Genomic DNA, 22,007 nt, shown 5'->3' on the forward strand with positions numbered 1-22,007 from the left:
CCGTGTGACATCACCCGCATTATACACATGGGAAGGGCTTCTCCCCTGTGTGACATCACCCACATTATACACATGGGAAGGGCTTCTCCCCTGTGTGACATCACCCACATTATACACATGGGAAGGGCTTCTCTCCTGTGTGACATCACCCGCATTATACACATGGGAAGGGCTTCTCCCCTGTGTGACATCACCCACATTATACACATGGGAAGGGCTTCTCCCCTGTGTGACATCACCCACATTATACACATGGGAAGGGCTTCTCCCCTGTGTGAAATCACCCACATTATATACATGGGAAGGGCTTCTCCCCTGTGTGACATCATCCACATTATACACATGGGAAGGGCTTCTCCCCTGTGTGACATCACCCACATTATACACATGGGAAGGGCTTCTCCCCTGTGTGACATCACCCGCATTATACACATGGGAAGGGTTTCTCCCCTGTGTGACATCACCCACATTATACACATGGGAAGGGCTTCTCCCCTGTGTGACATCACCCACATTATACACATGGGAAGGGCTTCTCCCCTGTGTGACATCATTCACATTATACACATGGGAAGGGCTTCTCCCCTGTGTGACATCACCCACATTATACACATGGGAAGGGCTTCTCCTCTGTGTGACATCACCCACATTATACACATGGGAAGGGCTTCTCCCCTGTGTGACATCACCCACATTATACACATGGGAAGGGCTTCTCCCCTGTGTGACATCACCCACATTATACACATGGGAAGGGCTTCTCCCTTGTGTGACATCACCCACATTATACACATGGGAAGGGCTTCTCCCTTGTGTGACATCACCCACATTATACACATGGGAAGGGCTTCTCCCCTGTGTGACATCACCCACATTATATACATGGGAAGGGCTTCTCCCCTGTGTGAAATCACCCACATTATATACATGGGAAGGGCTTCTCCCCTGTGTGACATCACCCACATTATATACATGGGAAGGGCTTCTCCCCTGTGTGACATCACCCGCATTATACACATGGGAAGGGCTTCTCCCCTGTGTGACATCATCCACATTATACACATGGGAAGGGCTTCTCCCCTGTGTGACATCACCCACATTATACACATGGGAAGGGCTTCTCCCCTGTGTGACATCATTCACATTATATACATGGGAAGGGCTTCTCCCCTGTGTGACATCACCCACATTATATACATGGGAAGGGCTTCTCCCCTGTGTGACATCACCCGCATTATACACATGGGAAGGGCTTCTCCCCTGTGTGACATCATCCACATTATACACATGGGAAGGGCTTCTCCCCTGTGTGACATCACCCACATTATATACATGGGAAGGGCTTCTCCCTTGTGTTACATCACGCACATTATTTACATGGGAAGGGCTTCTCCCCTGTGTGAGTTCTTCAATGAGGGATCAGAAATGACATCACCCACAATCCAAAACAGGAAAACAGCTTCTCCCGTGTGTGATTGATCTGATGATTCATGAGATCAGATTTCATAGTAAAGTTTTTGCCGCAGTCCGGGCAGGTGAACGTCCGCCCTTCCGTGTGCACGCGCTGATGTTTAATAAGATACGGCTTCATGACAAAACCCTTCCCACATTCTGAGCACGAGAAGGACTTCTCCCCCGTGTGAATTCTCTGATGCTGAACCAGACTGGATTTCTGCGTGAAATTCTTTCCACATTGTGAACATGGATAGGGCTTCTCCCCCGTGTGGACTCTGTGATGTCTCATGAGGTCTGAATTCTTGACAAAACATTTCCCACAGTACACACATGAAAACGGCTTCTTGGGTCTCTTGTGCACATAATATCTCAAACCTGTGTCTTTCAAAATCCTTGATGTATCAGGAAAAGCTTTATCATAAGAACGTGGGAGCTTGTTCTGTTGAAGGCCTGATGATACATTTTGGACAAGAGTCCCAGGGGCGGAGTCTAGCCCGATTCGCTCTTCTTTCCGATCCAGGGTTATGCTATGGTCTTCTTCCTTTAAGACCCTGGTGCAGTCCCCTACTGAGAATAAAGAGTTTTTACTCAACATGAAGTATCGTAAAAATACTGAAAAATATAATCTTTACAAGAGAAACTGAATACCATAAGATGCTGCTGACCAGAACCTTCTTACCCTCAATTACCTGTGTATAAATCAGCAGGAATTTCCTCCTCTTTCCTCTGCTGCTCATCCTCTACGTCCATCTTTTCACGCTCGTGCTTAATGTCAGCCAAGTCTTCACCCTAATAATTAATGTGATAAACAGTTTAACCCCATCCTGTCCTAGCACTGACGTCACTCTAGTTTCTCCTCCCCCGCTAATCGTGGGAGTGTGACCAGGTCTCTAGCTGTCAGTGGTTAGCACTACACCCTTGCAGCGCTGGGGTCCTGGCCTCAAGTCCCACCCAGGTCCCCAACTGCAAAGAGTTTGTATGTTCTTTCCGTGTTTGTGTGGGTTTCCTCCAGTTTCCTCCCACACTCCAAAACATACTGGTAAGTTGATTAGATTGTGAGCCCCATTGGGGACAGGGATCGATTTGGCAAGTTCTGTTCAGCGCTATATAAATAAAGGATTATTATTAATATTGGGGAGAAGGTAGAAGGTGCACAGCCAGAGCACTGAAGTAGCAATATACAGGGAATACAGGAGCTGACACTGGTGCAATCTGTATAGACACATCAGTCACCTGATACCAGGTCTGCAGGGGTTAATCAGGGCTGATGGGTCTGATCAGGTCCAGTACTGATCATACTCAGTTCCCTTTGTGAAGGTCGTTTCCCTCTGTAACTGGGGCCAATAACTTTTTCATATTTTGGTGTATGAAGCTGTGTAAGGTGTCATCTTTTGTGGTACGTGCTGGTGTTTCGCCATATTTTATCCAAAAATTTATGGGTGGAAAAATGGTAAAAAACATAGCCCATGAGCGGCTGTGTTATACAGCTGACCCCCCGCTGTGAATTTTGTTCCTCTGTTGTAGTCTTGTGTAACTCCGTCTGACTAGAGCTAAGCGTACCCGATGTTTCCGTTTGGGTTTGGCCTGCACAAGCTGGAAACATTGCCTAGTCCTAAAATCAACTGTTAAATTATGCTAATGAGTCAGTGGGCTATGGGTGTGTTACCAGAGCTCCTCCCTGCTGTAGCTTCACAGGTTATTACACTATGGGAGGGAGGGGGAAAGTACTAAGGGAGCAGGAGGAGGCAATGTAATGGCCTAGCATCAGTAGGGAAGGGCTCCCCCAGGAGCCCTTCAGGATTATTAGCATAATGACAATAGTAGATTTTAGGATCTATTAGTAAGTGCCCCTGGTTGATCATGATAGATTTTAATGGGAGATATCCTTTAAAAGAAAATATGCTCCAGAACTGTTGTTTCACAGATAATAAATAGTTAATAATACAATACAAATTTTCTATTAAAGGGGTTGTCCAAGACTTTATAAAAAAAAAAAACAAAGGTGGCCGGGATGGGGCTGCTTAAAAAAAAATAAACATGTACTTACCTCCCGGCGCCCTCCGGGTGTCCCGCACTGCTGTCGCTCCGGTCCGTGCGCCATGTAAACAAACATGGCCGCCGGAGCAGCGCTGGACTCAGCTTCCCGCCAGCAACGCCCACCCGTCCCTATTCACAGCACTGTATATGCGGGACGGATGGGTGTTGGGTCCGGCCTGAAGCCGAATCCTGTGCGGGACACCCGGAGGGCCCCAGAAGGTAAGGACATGTTTATTTTTTTTAAGCAGCCCCCTCCCGGCCACCTTTGTTTTTCTGTCAAGTCTCGGACAACCCCTTTAACTAGAACATTTAGCCTTGGCCTTCAGCTGTAAAGGAGAATGTCCATACTATTCCCATACAGATGATAGGATCAACCTGACTCCACAGCTCATCACGATGTTCCTCTTGACACTCCTGGGAATACCGAGGACTGGGACATCTCTCTTGTGGGCTTCTCATGGGGGGCTCATCTGTAATAAAACACCCAGTGACTGAATAAATAGATAATACACAATTATTACAGATGTATTTTTGTAATCCTCTCTTTAAAATCAAAGGGTCTTCCTACCCAGTGATGTGAGGGGCGGGTGGTCCTCCATCAGGAGGTACTTGTACTGGTCCTTGTGCTCTTCTATGTAGTCCCACTCCTCCATGGAGAAATGGATGGAGACGTCCTGACACCTTATAGGAACCTGACAACCACAATGACACAGTCATCACCCAGACACATCACCCCTTGTATAATGTCCCAGCCAGAGGCGTATCTACCAGGGGAGCAAAATGGGCAGTGGCTCCGGGCCCTAGAGCTGTGAAGGGCCCTAGCTTTACACTCTGTGTCCCTAGAGTTGTATACAGTGACAGGCACAGACTTGCTCTAGTCTGTCTGGTAATAAATGTATTACTACTGTCCTTCTAGGACCGGTGACAGTCCTCCAAAGGTCCTTTTTGGTCAGCACAGAAGGACGAGGGAGAGTTGGAGCATATGTGTAAGGTAAGTATGAGTTTCCTGTGTGTCTCTGTGTTTTCTGTCTCTTTGTTTAGGTCGTCTCTGTAACTCTTTTCCTGCTTTGGGCATAAGACATCCCTACTACACCTATCCTATATTAGACTATTTCATATTACTAACACCCCTATCCTGTATATACGGGTACAGCACAGTATTAGTAATCACATCCTGTGCATGTGGGAACAAGATATAAATACACTGCACAGTACTACTACTCATATCCAGCATATATGGGCACAGCACTACTACTCATATCCAGCAGATATGGGCACAGCACTACTACTCATATCCAGCAGATATGGGCACAGTACTACTACTCTATCCAGCATATATGGGCACAGTACTACTACTCTATCCAGCATATATGGGCACAGTACTACTACTCTATCCAGCAGATACGGGCACAGTACTACTACTCATATCCAGCATATATGGGCACAGTACTATTACTCATAACCAGCATATATGGGCACAGTACTACTACTCATATCCAGCATATATGGGCACAGTACTACTACTCATATCCAGCAGATATGGGCACAGTACTACTACTCTATCCAGCAGATACGGGCACAGTACTACTACTCTATCCAGCAGATACGGGCACAGTACTACTACTCTATCCAGCAGATACGGGCACAGTACTACTACTCATATCCAGCAGATACGGGCACAGTACTACTACTCATATCCAGCAGATATGGGCACAGCACTACTACTCTATCCAGCAGATATGGGCACAGCACTACTACTCTATCCAGCAGATATGGGCACAGCACTACTACTCTATCCAGCAGATATGGGCACAGCACTACTACTCTATCCAGCAGATATGGGCACAGCACTACTACTCTATCCAGCAGATATGGACACAGTACTACTACTCATATCCAGCAGATATGGGCACAGCACTACTACTCATATTGAGCAGATATGGGCACAGTACTACTACTCATATCCAGCATATATGGGCACAGCACTACTACTCATATCCAGCGTATATGGGCACAGTACTACTACTCATATCCAGCGTATATGGGCACAGTACTACTACTCATATCCAGCATATATGGGCACAGTACTACTACTTATATCCAGCATATATGGGCACAGCACTATTACTTATATCCAGCATATATGGGCACAGCACTATTACTTATATCCAGCAAATATGGGCACAGTACTACTACTCATATCCAGCATATATGGGCACAGTACTACTACTCATATCCAGCATATATGGGCACAGCACTATTACTCATATCCAGCATATATGGGGACAGCACTATTACTCATATCCAGCATATATGGGCACAGTACTACTACTCATATCCAGCATATATGGGCACAGTACTACTACTCTATCCAGCAGATATGGGCACAGTACTACTACTCTATCCAGCTGATACGGGCACAGTACTACTACTCTATCCAGCAGATATGGGCACAGCACTACTACTCTATCCAGCAGATATGGGCACAGCACTACTACTCTATCCAGCAGATACGGACACAGTACTACTACTCTATCCAGCAGATACGGGCACAGTACTACTACTCATATCCAGCAGATACGGGCACAGTACTACTACTCATATCCAGCAGATATGGGCACAGTACTACTACTCATATCCAGCATATATGGGCACAGCACTATTACTCATATCCAGCATATATGGGCACAGTACTACTACTCATATCCAGCATATATGGGCACAGTACTACTACTCATATCCAGCATATATGGGCACAGTACTACTACTCATATCCAGCATATATGGGCACAGCACTATTACTCATATCCAGCATATATGGGCACAGCAATATTACTCATATCCAGCGTATATGGGCACAGTACTACTACTCATATCCAGCATATATGGGCACAGTACTACTACTCATATCCAGCATATATGGGCACAGTACTACTACTCATATCCAGCATATATGGGCACAGTACTACTACTTATATCCAGCATATATGGGCACAGTACTACTACTCATATCCAGCATATATGGGCACAGTACTACTACTCATATCCAGCATATATGGGCACAGCACTATTACTCATATCCAGCATATATGGGCACAGTACTACTACTCATATCCAGCAGATATGGGCACAGTACTACTACTCATATCCAGCATATATGGGCACAGTACTACTACTCATATCCAGCATATATGGGCACAGTACTACTACTCATATCCAGCATATATGGGCACAGTACTACTACTCTATCCAGCATATATGGGCACAGTACTACTACTCTATCCAGCATATATGGGCACAGTACTACTACTCATATCCAGCATATATGGGCACAGTACTACTACTCATATCCAGCATATATGGGCACAGCACTATTACTCATATCCAGCATATATGGGCACAGTACTACTACTCATATCCAGCATATATGGGCACAGTACTACTACTCATATCCAGCATATATGGGCACAGCACTATTACTCATATCCAGCATATATGGGCACAGTACTACTACTCATATCCAGCATATATGGGCACAGTACTACTACTCATATCCAGCATATATGGGCACAGTACTACTACTCATATCCAGCATATATGGGCACAGTACTACTACTCATATCCAGCATATATGGGCACAGTACTACTACTCATATCCAGCATATATGGGCACAGCACTATTACTCATATCCAGCATATATGGGCACAGTACTACTACTCATATCCAGCAGATATGGGCACAGTACTACTACTCATATCCAGCATATATGGGCACAGTACTACTACTCATATCCAGCATATATGGGCACAGTACTACTACTCATATCCAGCATATATGGGCACAGTACTACTACTCTATCCAGCATATATGGGCACAGTACTACTACTCTATCCAGCATATATGGGCACAGTACTACTACTCATATCCAGCATATATGGGCACAGTACTACTACTCATATCCAGCATATATGGGCACAGCACTATTACTCATATCCAGCATATATGGGCACAGTACTACTACTCATATCCAGCATATATGGGCACAGTACTACTACTCATATCCAGCATATATGGGCACAGTACTACTACTCATATCCAGCATATATGGGCACAGCACTATTACTCATATCCAGCATATATGGGCACAGCAATATTACTCATATCCAGCGTATATGGGCACAGTACTACTACTCATATCCAGCATATATGGGCACAGCACTATTACTCATATCCAGCATATATAGGCACAGCACTATTACTCATATCCAGCGTATATGGGCACAGTACTACTACTCATATCCAGCAGATATGGGCACAGTACTACTACTCATATCCAGCATATATGGGCACAGTACTACTACTCATATCCAGCATATATGGGCACAGTACTACTACTCATATCCAGCATATATGGGCACAGCACTATTACTCCTGTATATAAATACAAAGCATTGGTATTCTAGGGTTGGGGGCCTACTTGGTGGTTCTTGCCCCCCTACGCTGAACCCCTAGCTACATCTCTGCTCACAGCATTCCCAGCAGCGCTTACCTCTCCGCTCAGCATCTCCAGGATTTTGTTGGTCACGTCGAGGATCTTCTGTTTACTGCTGCCATCATGTAGCACTGGGTGAGGCATTGTGATGGGGATGTAAGTCCTCTCCACACTCTCACCAGGCATCTTCTTTATTACTGTGTAATCCTGTATGTAAGTCAAGCAGCGCCTAAATCACTATTCACTTGTTTTAAATGCGACATGTATATAATCAGAAAGGCAGATCACTGTCTGTGAGAGCCAAGATGATAAACTAAAATGCTGCTAGTGGCCTCAAACCTTCCCTTTCCTCCTTTCTGATCAAGTGAAATAGGAGAAGTGAGTTACATGGCTCTCCAAGGCTGCTAGCCAACACTGCGGACAGATTGCCTTTAAACAACTGTGCAGACACGTGCAGAACTCCGGCTTCACATTAAGAGTGCTGAAATGAAGATAGGAGCGCAGCGGGGACACGCTTATAAGCGGGATAGGCCACAGCTATAAGGGTGTGGAGTAGCCATTGCTTATCTAAGAGCTTAGAAGAACCTAAGAACAACGTATCCTTTAGTAAGGCAAATCATCTCCCGCGGCTACTTGGTCGATGATTTGCATAAAAGATAAGGCTCTTCTGTATTGTTTACATGCCGGGACTTCTTATTAGCAGCACCTAGCAGGTGGACAAGATGTCCGATGCACCGTCTATTAATTATGCACGCCCCCGCACCCACCTCTCCCGTGCGGAGACAGGGAAGGGAATACACGGCTCTCGCGTGCATAATTAGCAGGGCGTGCATAAATAGCAGTATGGAGCGCCAGACATCTTCTCCCTGCACTTTGGCCTGGTAATTAGAAGTCTTTTTTTCTAGGCGATCTTTGCGTATCAACATTAAAGAAGAATACCACCGGGGTCAGGATGAAGAGGAGTGGGGGTGGGTATGTGTACACCACATTCCCAGGTGAGCCAAATTAAAGGAAAACTACTTAAAGGGTGGTGACACACATGACGTTTTTAGGCCGTTTTTAGTCGTGCGTTTTCAGCTCGTAAAAATCCCATGCATTTTTGACCAATTTGAATTAAGATAATTGGTCAAACCTGTCAAAAACGCATGCGTTTTTTACAATCTGAAAACGCACATCTAAAGACGGCCTAAAAACGCCACGTGTGTCACCGCCCGAAGAAGGATGTTCCACATTATTAACTTCTTCACACGTGTACGATGCAAAGCTACTAAAGGTGTATGAAGACGGCTCACGGGATGAGCCCTCGTCATACAGAGGAGTGGTTTTCTGCATATTGCAGCAAACACCCACCACTAATACTAGTGGTACTAGCACCGATCAGGAGTATTATCACCTTAATCGCAGAGCCTCCGGTGGCATTTAAAAGACAGCGGCACATGGGTCACATCCTTGTTGAGATTGCTGCTCCCTGTGACGTCATCGGGGAGCAGCAATCAGTTGCCACAACAGTCTCGGGTCTTTGGAAGAAAGAGGCTGTATGGCTTCTGGAGATTCGTTACAATGCACCTGTGTAAAAATGTCATATACATCAATACAGGAGTATCTAAACAGTTCCCAGTCTCCTGACACTGCTAACCAGGCCCACCTCAGGAACGAGAGAGTTGAGAGAGATGTTGGCTGTGTGACTCGCTGAAGAGAATTCTTGACAGAAGGGGAATGAGGAAGCAAGTTTTCTATTCAGCGAAGTCACACACAGCCAACATCTCTGAACTCTGAGGTGGGCCGGGCTAGAAGTGTCAGAAGGCGGGGTAGATTGACTTACGCTGGAGCTCCCTCCCCCTCCATGACTGGATCTTTAGTAACAGAGTAGATCAATAAAACTGTGGAGGGTTTCTCTTCAATTTTTAGACAATCTTTCACCTCTCCAGTCACCAGGTAGATGATCTCCAGTGATAGATTTAATATCTTCTCAGCCATCTTATTCCTTTCTTTATCCATCTCCTGGAGGTTGCTCAAGAAAAGTGCCATTGTCATACACAGGAAGACAACTGCCTGGGAACGGCTGGACACCGGCCAGTCTCTGGTGGAAATAAAAAACTTCATAAAAATAACAAAAGAGCAGATAGAGGTTAGTGATGGGTCTCAAACATAGAAGACAATGGTAAAATACAGTGTACACGCTACACATTTCTAATATGCTTTCTCAGGGCGTGTTCACATGATGCGTCCCGTTTTCTTGACCCATTCCAAACGCTTCAGCCTGGATCCCATGCTGAGGTTACATTACCACTGCATCTACTAAAACGCAATGTAACATTAATTTTAATGTTCATATCCTGGGTTTTACAGCAGTTAGAACCATGGGTCTTTGTTTAAATACAAGTCACTAGGTTCTGATTACCAATTGCATATGTTTCCATAGAAACACATATGCGATCGGGCAAAGGCCCACACTCGTACCCTAGCTCTGCATTTGTGCAGTGTTAACGGTGACTGCACCCTAAGGGTGATGGCAGATGTGGCGTTTTGAACACGTTTTTGGCCCGTTTTTTAGGCAGTCTGTCAAAAAACGCATCTGTTTTTGACCAGTTTGAATTAAGATAATTGCTCAAACCTGTCAAAAACGGATGCGTTTTTTGACGGACTACTTAAAAACGGGCCAAAAACGTGTTCAAAACGCCACGTGTGCCATCACCCTAAGTCCTGGTTCACATTGTGCAGGGGGGAGGATATGCATTTTATGCCTTAACATATGTGGAACAAGCTCCACGTGTTTTCCATTTTTTTCATACAAAACATGTGGATGTTGCTGCAGATGGAATGGGTTTACGTGTTACACGATCATGCACTCAGGAGTAGCTCCTCCCCCTTGCATTTAAAATGCATTTTAAGTGTAGACTGTGTGAACCAGGTCAAAGAGCATTCCATTATTACAAATTGACCTAACTTCTTAGGCCGCGGTCACAGGGGGCGGTCCTCGGCCCGTACGCATATGCGGCTCTCTGGAAACGCCCGTGCGTTGGGGACGAGGACCGCCCCCTGTGCGCTAGAGTCGTGTTATGAACGGACGCCTAGCGGAACGTGTGACCGTGGCCTTAAAAGTCCCTGGCAGTCCAGTTACCTGGATCTTACTGGGCCTCGCTGTGGCGGTTCCTGTGAGGACAGCCTCAGCAGGTGTCTCGGAGAACATCAGGAGGCGTCCAGCACATGGGAACCACAACATGCGTGTCACATCTTGACATGTAGAGTACCTGAAAAAGGGAGAATACCTTTCCATAAAATGTAACCCCTATAATAAAGCTACTGCTTATAAGGCTAAAATTAAAGGAGAATTTCCAGTATCACATAATTTGCAAAATCTAAGGACATATCTATATATCCTATGACTTTACCCTTTATCCTGCTGATAAAGCACCACAAGGGGCGCTGCTGAGCTGTATGCAGCTTTCTCTATGACATCGGCAGCTGATGCGCAAGAGCGGAAGTCAAGCTGGCAAAGAGACTCCGGAAGCGGAGGGAGAGGGTCGTGCGTCAAGTGGAACGCAACGTGGAACGCGCAACCAGGAAGTGATTTGTATGGAGACGTAAACTTCCGGTTCGGAAGCATGCTGAGAGAAAGAGGCGGTTCTGTTGATGTCTCTGCTGTCATACGAGGTAACGGCGGCCGCTGTGTCCGTTATAGCATTGGTGTCACACACTGATATCCTCCGGACAACTGCAGGGAATTGTGGGTGATCTACCATTGTTGTCTTGTCCTGATATGCGAGCTCGGTGCTCACATGTACCGAGGATAGGAGCCTGACATCCCCGAGGACTGAGAGAGGGAGAAGGTATCCTCTGTCTGTATCATGCAGGGATCTCTCATCATAAAGTTCATAAAGTTGACTTGTTTTAAAGGGAACATGTCATCAGAAATTTACCTAATAAACCGCTACCAGTATATTGTCCAGCAGCCGAACACCTTCCAGATCATTTTTCTATCATGGGCTGCTGTGGTGAAATCATAGGAAAAATCTACTTTGAAGTGAGATGTAATTTGGATGTATAAAGTCAAGGAGGCCGAGAGTTTAGCACTGAAGTCAAGCTCTCTCTTCCTCAGAAAGCCCCTTCACTGTATTTGATGGTCCTAAGTCCAGAGATATCACTAACCAGATCTCCTGAAGTCCGATGCATGATATCAATCACACAGGAGGAGGCATCAGTGGTTGTATAAAGTCAAGGGGGTGGGGAGTTTAGCACTGAAGTCAAGCTCTCTCTTCCCCAGGAAGCCCCGTCACTGTAATTGATGGTCCTACATCCAGAGACATCAATAACCAGATCTCCTGAAGTCCGATGCATGATGTCAATCACAGAGCCGGAGCCGTTCGGAGCTTTCCATCTTGACTTCAATGTGAAACTCTCCTCCTACTTTGACTTTATACAACCGATTTACATCTCACTTCAAAGTTGAGTTTTATGGCAAAAAGGCCAATATGGAGCCCATCGTGGAAGAAGATGAGGACCGAGAATCCCTGATCAAATCATCATGTAAAATAATAATATTTGGTACAATATTTATCTATATAATATTCTGTTTATATTTTTAGATTCAACTATTGGGCCCTTTTAATGCAAAACCGGTCACCAAGGGGAAAATTAAGATTTTCTTCACTGACTTTCAGAAATGGAAAAGGGCTGGAACCATGTGACTACCAGAATCGTGAATCTCACCTTGGAGATCATCTATGTGCTGACAGGAGAGGTGAGAAGGGCTAGCTACCTCCGCTGCAGCACTTGGAGCTTGTTTCCTGGCCAAGCTATTACCCCATAGATGTGGAGAATCCATTCCATCAAAATGACCTGAAGGTGTTGTACCATATTCTTCAGACTATAAGGTGCAGATTTAAATAGAAAAAAAAATATTTTGCACCAATTTGTATTTCCCTATCAGCCACACACAACCACAGCACACACAGCTCTGCTGCATTCATACACACAATAATCTTTGCTACATCCATTCATTCATACACACAGCTCTTCTACATACATTCACTCACACTCTACACACACATACTCATCCATGTGTATGCAGCACTGCTATACATGCACACAGGAAGACACTCATCACTGCTATACACACACATCACTGCTATACATACAGGCACACACTCATCACTGCTATACACACACAGGAACACACTCTCACTGCTATACATGCACACAGGAAGACACTCATCACTGCTATACACACACAGGAACACACTCTCACTGCTATACATGCACACAGGAACACACTCATCACTGCTATACACACAGGAACACACTCAGCTATGTGGTGCACACACAGAAACACATCCAGCACTGTTAAACACCCACACAGGAACACACTCAGCACTGCTATACACACACATCACTGCTATACATACAGGCACACACTCATCACTGCTATACACACACAGAAACACACTCTTCACTGCTATACACGCACATAGGAACACACTCACTTCTATACACACACACACACACACAAAGCAACAGACTCAGCTATGTGGTGCACACACAGAAACACATCCAACACTGTTAAACACCCACACACCCACCCACTAAGCACTGCTATAATTACTCAGGAACACACCCAGCATTGCTATTCACACACAGGAACACACTCATCACTTCTATACACACACACAGTAACACACCCAGCATTGCTATTCACACACAGGAACACACTCATCACTTCTATACACACACACACACACACACACACACACACAAAGCAACAGACTCAGCTATGTGGTGTGCACACACAGAAACACATCCAGCACTGTTAGACACCCACACAGGAACACACTCTGCACTGCTATACTTACTCAGGAACACACCCAGCATTGCTATTCACACACAGGAACACACTCATCACTGCTATATACACACAGGAACACACTCATCACTGCTATATACACACAGGAACACACCCAGCATTGCTATTCACACACAGGAACACACCCAGCACTGCTATACATACAGGCACACACTCATCACTGCTATATACACACAGGAACACACCCAGCACTGCTATACACACACATCACTGCCATACATACAGACACACACTCATCACTGCTATATACACACAGGAACACACCCAGCACTGCTATACACACACACTCAGGAACACACTTCACAGTGGGGACTAAATATCAGGTCTTAGTGTCCTGCACACTGAGGTATCCATCAATCCATATTTTCTTTTGTTGAAAGTTGAACAGTATACTGTTTTCTAAATTCCTCAGACTTGTATTGTTATTGCCATTGTCTTTGCCGTTACACTGATGTTGAGAATTAGGTTTCATTCATGTGGCCACCACATATACCCTCACACACTTTTAAAAAAATGTACCTCAAATGAGTAAAAGATAAAATTTTGAAAAAATATTATATTAAAAGTATTTAACATCAATGTTTTCTTATTACTCAGGATTATGGACCTTTGAAAAATTCTGGCCACATTGTAACAGCCAACAAGCAAGACTCAAAATCAGCAATGAAGGACATTCAGAGCCCGGACACGTTGCCTTTACCTTATTCGGTGCAGAAGCAGATGGCTCTAAAATCCACTAACCAGATCCTGGAGCTGCTGAGCGGAGAGGTGAGCACTGCAGGGGATGCTGGGACATTATACAAGGGGTGATGTGTCTGGGTGATGACTGTGTCATTGTGGGTGTCAGGTCCCTATAAGGTGTCAGGATGTCTCCATCTATTTCTCCATGGAGGAGTGGGACTACATAGAAGAGCACAAGGACCTCTACAAGGACCTCATGATGGAGGACCACCCGCCCCTCACATCATTTGGTAAGAAGATGTTCTGTATTTGTCCTGGTTCTGAAGTTGCTGTGGTGAAATGACTTATCTTGTGGTCATTATGTAGACATTATTTATCATAGAGCATCGCGGTATACGTAACTGGTTCAGATATATATATTAAGGTAAAGTAGAATAAACCTAACTAGCACATAAAGAGTTGCACTACCTGGAATACTTAAAGGGGTTGACCAATTTTCAATAAATCTGTTTCATTAGACATTTGTCTGCTTGTATATGTACCTGTGTTATTGCCTCCTTTGTGGGCTTTAGCCTTCCCCTGTTCTCCTCATGCTGCCCTCTGTATACACACACACAACTTCCTGTTTCTCACTCCTTCAGTCCATTCTAATGTTGTCACCCACTGCGTGTCTGTCTCACTGACAAAGGAGGTCAGGGAAAAACAGGATGAGTCATAACTTTCCTGTTACAGCTCCTCTTATTCATCAGAGCTCATACATGTAACAAAGATCCACGGAGAGTTTGCAGACAGCACTAAAGTAAGTAGCAGTACTGCTGAACCACTTGATGAACAATACAGGGATTATTATCAAGTCAGTAAAGACACATGGGCAACTTATGTTGAAGAGCGGCCAAGCCTTTTAACTCGATCCCTACAACCCACTGACAAAAGACGTTAGCAGGGACAGGACTTGAGCCTTTCGACATTGCTGCAGTTTCTTCTGCTCCCGTGCCAATTGCAGGAGCAAGACCAGATCTCTGGATGTCAGACACAGCCAAAGACCCTAGAATTACATTTATACCTTATTATTAAATTAAAAGCAGAATTTCAAAAATGTATCAAAAAGTGAATTCTAAACTTTCCCATTGAAATAAGATTTTAGACCTGGAAATGTATTTCACTGACTCCCTATTTCTCTTGATTTAACCAGAACGGAATCAAATCCAAACAAAATAACCACATCGAGTGGTGCTACACACATGAAAAAATAATAAATGTGGATACTGAAAACAGAGCCATGTGTCAAGTAGCTAAGAAAAAATAAATCCTTTATTTATAAGTACAGACATAGGAAACTCAATTGGACAAACGATAAAAACAATTAAAAACACGAAAAGCAGGACAAGTGCTTTCGTGGTGAAGACATAGTAGGTGCAGTCATGCAATAATGGCTTACAACCTACAAAGGACCCCTCTAGGACCTGCCCTAAAATGGAGAAATAACTGGTGTGCCCCAGTAGCAGCAGACAAAATGCACATAATAAACAGCAGTGAAACAGACAAGGGCTATCAAATGAAGGTGGAGGATAACTGGCAAACTGCTGCATAAAAGTCTGGGAAGCAAATAATTACCCGATAAGTGACGGTCCAGAGGGAGTCCGAAAAGTACCCCACGCGTATCGCCGCAAAGGGCGGCTTCCTCAGGGGTGCCCAAAAGGTGTAGTGTCCGTGTATAAGTACCTGTTTGTAATGAGAAAGGCGCTGCCGGTGTGTAGCCCTGGTGTCATGGCGGCGTCCGTGCCGGCAAGCCGAGGGCGAGTCACATGATCGAGTGACGTCACTTCCGGTGACGTATGTGCTCGCGCGTGCGTGTGCAAAAAGTGTAAGAGATACCCGATCCATCAATATCGCCAGCCAAAAGGTAATAATAATAGAAGTATGTGTATTTGTATCGATCAAGACAGAAAATGAGATAAAGTGAAATAAAATATGATGTGAACGTCTGCAGTATAAACGCTAATGGATATACAATCAAAGTGTCAGTGCAATAGTACAGCTGGACAGATGTCCAGAAACTAAAGTGCATAGTATAATTCATAATGGTAATGTTATATAGTGAGGAACTACAATAAATGAATGAATACATATCTGAATAGCTAAATAACAATAATAGTAAGTAAGTATAAAACCTGGCATAGATATGAATATTATATAATGGGAAATATCAATAAATAAATAAATATCTAAATAACTAGATAACGATAATGCATAGATATAATACAATACATAAGCAAACATGTTCATTCATACCCTGCACTCACACGCATGGGCCCATGCACAGACACCCGTGACACACATACACTTGGAAGCGCATATATATACACATGATGACAGGATAAACGGACACCTATTCCTATTAGTAAATTTATCAAGTGGTCAAAAATTCTTGCTTCTTTTGCCCCTGTACGTCAGGAAGGACAAGGTGGGTAGACTGACAGGCGAGGAAACATATAGGTAATGAATGGAAAGGGAGATGATTGGACTCTATGACGATGGCCTAAAGTTGGAGGAAAAAAGCGGATGGAAATAAATAAATAAGAGATGTATTGAGTAATAATATTTGATGGCAGAGTACCTAGCCAAAAGGAATGGAAACAGAGAAGAGTAAAGAAAAAGGGAAAAAAGGGAAAAGCCGGAGTGGCCCGTGAATAGAGTGTACGACTGGTGATGAATGTGAAGGTCGTGAGTAAATTAAGGTGGAGTGATGGAGGTAAGTGTGGAAAGAGGGGATTGGGAAAGTGAAGTACATGAAGAAAAGAGAGAGGAGACGTGAGGGGTGAAAGTGAACAAACCCAGGGTCGGGTGTAGCATAATAATGTGTACATGAGTGAACGAGTGCCACCAGGAACAACTGGTGTTAGTAGGAGCAGTGCCAGATGGAAGGTCCGTGAGCAAATGTGCAAGAATGTGCCAAACCTAGTAAGGGTCAAAAACCAAACAAAAAAGAAGATGACCAAACGTGAAGAAGTGGTGCACAGAAAATAGAACCTGAAAAACCAGAAGTATCATACCTCCTTGGAGCATGGTAGATGAGTGTATTCAATTCCTTTATTTCTTATAGAAACCCGAGAACAGCATGTCCTCATTTATCCCATCCGGAGCCAAGGATGTCAGATCAAAAATCCATTTTGCCTCTAAACGCAGAAGTGCTGGCGTGACATCACCACCACGTATAGTCTGTTGAAATTTGTCCAGACCCACCACTCGTAAGCCCATTGGGTTTCCCCGATGGGCTTGGAGGAAATGTTTTGCTACTGTAGATAATTGCTTCCCATTTGAGGCATCTTGTGTCGCATTGTTGATGGTCGAAACATGCTTTTGAATTCTCTTACGTAGCTCCCTATTTCTCTTGATCATCTTTGAGATGTCTCTACAGCTTATATTGGTACCCCCCTTCCCCCTGGTAAATGTCATTGTTTGGACATAATTTGAAAAGATCCTCCTCCCTTCCTAGATAAGATCTCACAGCTGACATTGCAGCAGAGCAAAAACCAAGCAACCAGGAGGAGAGAACTGCTCATAGAGGCCCAGATCTGGTAAAAAAGACCCAAAAAGCGGTTTCCCTATCACCAATGATACTTGATCACCAACTGAAGTTGAACAATGGGATAACCCCCCCCCCCCCCCCCCCCCCACCAGTTATTTAAACTAAGATTTTTTTTTAACTCAGTTCCAAGTATTATGTCTGGAGAAAAATGGAGAAAAGTACAGGCGGTCCCCTACTTAAGGACACCCGACTTACAGATGACCCCTAGTTAAATACGGACCCCTCTGCCCCCTGTGACCTCTCTGGATGTTACTATAGTCCCAGACTGCAATGATCAGCTGTAAGGTGTCTGTAATGAAGCTTTATTGATAATCCTTGGTCCCATTACAGCAAAAAAAATTTGAAACTCCAATTGTCACTTGGGGCAAAAAAGAATTTTGTCTGGACCTACAATTATAAAGTATACAGTTTTGGCTTACATACAAATTCAACTTAAGTACAAACCAATGGAACCAATCTTTTTTTTTTTTTTTAAGTATTTTTTTATTTATTTTAACAAAACAATAAGGTTACATACAGTAATTTGTGTTGCAACCTAACAACATACTTGATTGCTTAGTGAACAATGGACATATATTTTGAACATTACAACTGAGTTGATCACTTAGTCGTACATTAGGTAGATCTTTATTAATGTTCAGCTAAATTTGGGTTATCTGGAATGGGTCCATCCATTTATCCTACTTTGTCACAGTCTCTAATGCGTAGTTAGAAATGGATCCCCAAAGTTGTTAGTTTTCTCTCTTATTATTATTACTGTATCTATGTTCTGTTTTATTAAAGTTAATGGAACTTAGCAGACTAAAAGGAAAAAAGAACAATGGAACCAATCTTGTACGTAACCCGGGGACTGCCTGTACATTGATATCCTTAATGAAAATGTGATTGGGTATCTCAGCATCTAGAGGCAAAAACATTGTTAAAAACATTGATCTAAAACAAAACCATTTTATACATTCAATGGACAAACACATTACCAACATATAAACCCTTACATGGTAAGTCTAGATCGCTGCAGCACCATTGCTATATAATGACCTAATTTCCTCTTTTATTTCTCCCAACAGCATTCACTGAAAACTTGACCAGACCTGGAAGGACAGAGAAATTGTCATCAGAAATGGGAATGTATACCCGTCCTACACGGCACTGTCCAGTTATTAACACTGATGTAGACCCTCTCTCGTGTGATGGAGGAAAACTGAACCTCGCCGATTCTTATACATCCAAACTTCCTACACAAGATTCATCGTCTCCTATTAAGATCTCTCTACAGAAAGGAAGTATCTTAGATACTGAAACCCAGAAAAAACATTCAACACGTTTTACGAAGACGCCACTGCTCAAAGATATTGCAAACCCTTCTACGTGTCCAGTCATAAACTCAACACCGTATAGTTCTTATATTAAGAAGGAATCTTCCTCTTGGGAGGGAGGGAATGGCACAATCCTGGACAGACTTAGTCCTGCAGAATATCGCTCCTCTATACATAATAAGGAAGAGCTGGGCTTGTATCAAGACATTGGTGACAAGCGAACGCCCGCAAGTGCTTGTGCCGAACATCCGTCAAATCTGAACACGGAAAATCGTAAAGAGAAACCGATTTTGTGCACAACATGCGGGAAATATTGTAAATGCCTTTCAGAATATGTTTCGCATCAGAGGATCCACCCTACGGGAGACAAACCCTACATGTGCTTTATCTGCGGGAAAGCCTTCTCTCTAAAACGAAATCTCGTAAGCCACGGAAGAGTTCACGAAGGAGAAAAGACGTTTTGTTGCACGCAGTGCGGTAAAAGTTTTACAAGCAATTCCCATCTCGTCAAACATCAGAAAATTCACACGGGAGAAAAGCCATTTTCTTGTCCGGAATGTGGAAAGTGTTTCATCACGAGGTCGGATCTTATCCGGCATCAGAAAATTCACACGGTGGATCGGCCTTATTCGTGCGCGCAGTGTGGAAAGTGTTTCAAGCGGAATTCCGATCTTCTTCGGCATCATCGGATCCACACGGGGGAGAGGCCGTATCCCTGCTTAGAATGTGGCAGGGCCTTTGCTCTCAAATCAAATCTTTTAGTCCATAAGAGGGTCCACACAGGAGAGAAGCCGTATACTTGTTCTGAGTGTGGGAAGCGCTTTATGAGCAAGTCCCAGCTTCTTATACATCAGAGAATTCACAACAAACAAAGCTCATTCATTGAAACCAGGACAAACTCCAATTCTGTTCTGCACCTAAAGAGGGGTAAAAAAGATCATGTTTCCATGTACTGAAGAGAATATATCCATATCATAAAACTTTACATATATTAATATATACAAACATTCCCCTGCTTAAGGACACATAACTTACAGACAACCCTTAGTTACAGACGTACCTCCCTGTCTACTCTGATGAAACTCTCTGGATGCTGGTAATTTACTGAACTTTGACCCCAGGCTGCAGAGGTCATAAGAGTTATGCCAGTTGTCTGCAGTGAAGCTTTATTGATAATCCCATGACAGCCCAAAATTATGAAAATGATGTCTGGACTAACACTTTAACTGAAAGGGAACCCGTCATCAGGGACCTCATTTTCACTAAAGACAGGTTGCAGAAGTCCATTACAGCTGCATTGCAAGTATGTCTTTGTGCCTTCTCTCAGTATTTGCATTACAATATTAGGCTACATGCACACTGACGTATGCACGCACGGATACGGAAGTGACCCCACCCCATAGCGATCCATTGTGCACCGCTCCGTGTGCCCATTGCCTTCTATGGGGGACGTATGTACGGATGCAAGCTTGCGGCTGTATATACATCCCCCATATGATCATGTGAATGCAGCCTAATAGTATGTTTTAACTTACATGGCTTCCTGACACAATCCTGTGCTGAGCCCCAGGGTTAGATTTGTTTTGGATGCATTAAAAAAAAAAAAAAGTGACTTGTCTGTGCTGCTCACTCACTTAGCTTTTAGCCTCCACCTTTCTTCTCTCTCCCACTGATGGCAGCTGTGAGCTTTGACCCTGGGTGAGTGAAGGAGCACAAAGGTGGGGGCTGAGAGCTGAGGAGAGATCGAGCAACACAGACAAAAACATCTATTTCTTTTTTTAAATGCATCCAAAGCAAAGCCTGGGACTCAGCATGGGAAGCTAGGTAATGTAAAACACACAATTATATTGTAATGAAAATACTGAGAGAAGGCACAAATACATCTTTGCAACCCAGGTGTAATAGGATCTGCAGAAAAAAAGATCTTGTATGTAACACTGGGATATATAACGTTTCACTGGTTATGTTGCTCTGCCAGGTTTTATTAAAGCGCTTTTCTGGGTATATATACAATTTCCTTTTCTTATTTTGACCTTTATTTTTTTAAATATGCAAACTAGAATACTTGGGGGAAGTATAAAATAAAGATGGCATACCTACATGGTGCCTAAACTGGAAATCATGAGGCTTATGTAATAAAGGGACAAGGTTCAGGGAAGGCAAGTAGGAAAGAACCCCAATGGGCCCTGTCTGCTCACACAAGCTGCCCTACATTGTAGCCCGTTACTTGGCGACAGTCCCTCCCCACACCAAAGTGTAGATACGTAACAAGACCAACACAAACAAAGAAGAATAGTCAGCTAGCTAGGTCACAACAGAGAGCTACCAAGAACCAGTACATGAAAGCAGAACTGTCTGAACAGGAGCCAAGACTGGAATACCAGAAATACAGCAGAGTTTCTCGCACAAGGGATAAAAGCTTCTGCCCCAGATGACTGTAGCAGAGCTGTCATTCACAGCAGGTTAACTATTGCTCGACCAGGGCAGAGCCGTGATGGGTGTGGTGCAATTAAATCAATCCAAACTGCGAGGCAGCTTCCCCTGTGTTCATGCACAGTAGTGCATGTGCATGAACA

At 44.0% G+C, this 22,007-nt stretch overlaps 2 protein-coding genes across 11 annotated transcripts; one reads left to right on the forward strand and one right to left on the reverse strand.

Moving 5' to 3' along the window:
* Positions 1 to 522: 522 nt before the first annotated feature.
* Positions 523 to 11,481, reverse strand: LOC140106122 (gastrula zinc finger protein XlCGF66.1-like). Of its 4 annotated transcripts, none has more exons than XM_072130371.1 (8): positions 11,378 to 11,481; positions 11,107 to 11,236; positions 9,906 to 10,065; positions 8,043 to 8,192; positions 4,061 to 4,184; positions 3,868 to 3,983; positions 2,145 to 2,244; positions 525 to 2,019 (listed from the first exon to the last, which is right to left on the reverse strand). In XM_072130371.1, the coding sequence occupies exons 3-8, from the start codon at positions 10,017 to 10,019 to the stop codon at positions 1,409 to 1,411; spliced, it is 1,215 nt and encodes a 404-aa protein (XP_071986472.1). In that variant the 5' UTR covers positions 10,020 to 10,065; positions 11,107 to 11,236; positions 11,378 to 11,481; the 3' UTR covers positions 525 to 1,408. The 4 variants fall into 4 exon arrangements, with proteins under 4 accessions (XP_071986474.1, XP_071986472.1, XP_071986471.1 ...); XM_072130370.1 differs by having other exon boundaries at positions 526 to 2,022; positions 11,378 to 11,480; XM_072130372.1 differs by having other exon boundaries at positions 527 to 2,022; positions 3,868 to 3,962; positions 11,378 to 11,480.
* Positions 11,416 to 21,444, forward strand: LOC140106071 (oocyte zinc finger protein XlCOF7.1-like). Of its 7 annotated transcripts, none has more exons than XM_072130269.1 (5): positions 11,416 to 11,639; positions 12,647 to 12,726; positions 14,443 to 14,613; positions 14,693 to 14,816; positions 19,183 to 21,444. In XM_072130269.1, the coding sequence occupies exons 1-5, from the start codon at positions 11,438 to 11,440 to the stop codon at positions 20,385 to 20,387; spliced, it is 1,782 nt and encodes a 593-aa protein (XP_071986370.1). In that variant the 5' UTR covers positions 11,416 to 11,437; the 3' UTR covers positions 20,388 to 21,444. The 7 variants fall into 7 exon arrangements, with proteins under 7 accessions (XP_071986370.1, XP_071986371.1, XP_071986376.1 ...); XM_072130270.1 differs by having other exon boundaries at positions 11,532 to 11,639; positions 12,572 to 12,726; XM_072130275.1 differs by having other exon boundaries at positions 11,584 to 11,639; positions 12,647 to 12,859.
* Positions 21,445 to 22,007: the final 563 nt, after the last annotated feature.

Source organism: Engystomops pustulosus, chromosome 11 (assembly GCF_040894005.1).
Source record: "Engystomops pustulosus chromosome 11, aEngPut4.maternal, whole genome shotgun sequence".
Taxonomy (NCBI): Eukaryota; Metazoa; Chordata; class Amphibia; order Anura; family Leptodactylidae; genus Engystomops; species Engystomops pustulosus.

Excerpts from the sequence above, each read along its gene's own strand:
- LOC140106071 (XM_072130269.1), top strand. The coding sequence starts at position 11,438 with ATGACATCGGCAGCTGATGCGCAAGAGCGGAAGTCAAGCTGGCAAAGA. Across the intron at positions 11,640-12,646 it reads TGTCTCTGCTGTCATACGAG|AAATGGAAAAGGGCTGGAAC; the intron begins GTAACGGCGGCC and ends ACTGACTTTCAG. Across the intron at positions 12,727-14,442 it reads TCTATGTGCTGACAGGAGAG|GATTATGGACCTTTGAAAAA; the intron begins GTGAGAAGGGCT and ends CTTATTACTCAG.
- LOC140106122 (XM_072130370.1), bottom strand. The coding sequence starts at position 10,019 with ATGACAATGGCACTTTTCTTGAGCAACCTCCAGGAGATGGATAAAGAA. Across the intron at positions 3,984-4,060 it reads CCCGCCCCTCACATCACTGG|TCACTGGGTGTTTTATTACA; the intron begins GTAGGAAGACCC and ends CTATTTATTCAG. Across the intron at positions 2,023-2,144 it reads TCCTGCTGATTTATACACAG|TAGGGGACTGCACCAGGGTC; the intron begins GTAATTGAGGGT and ends CTTTATTCTCAG.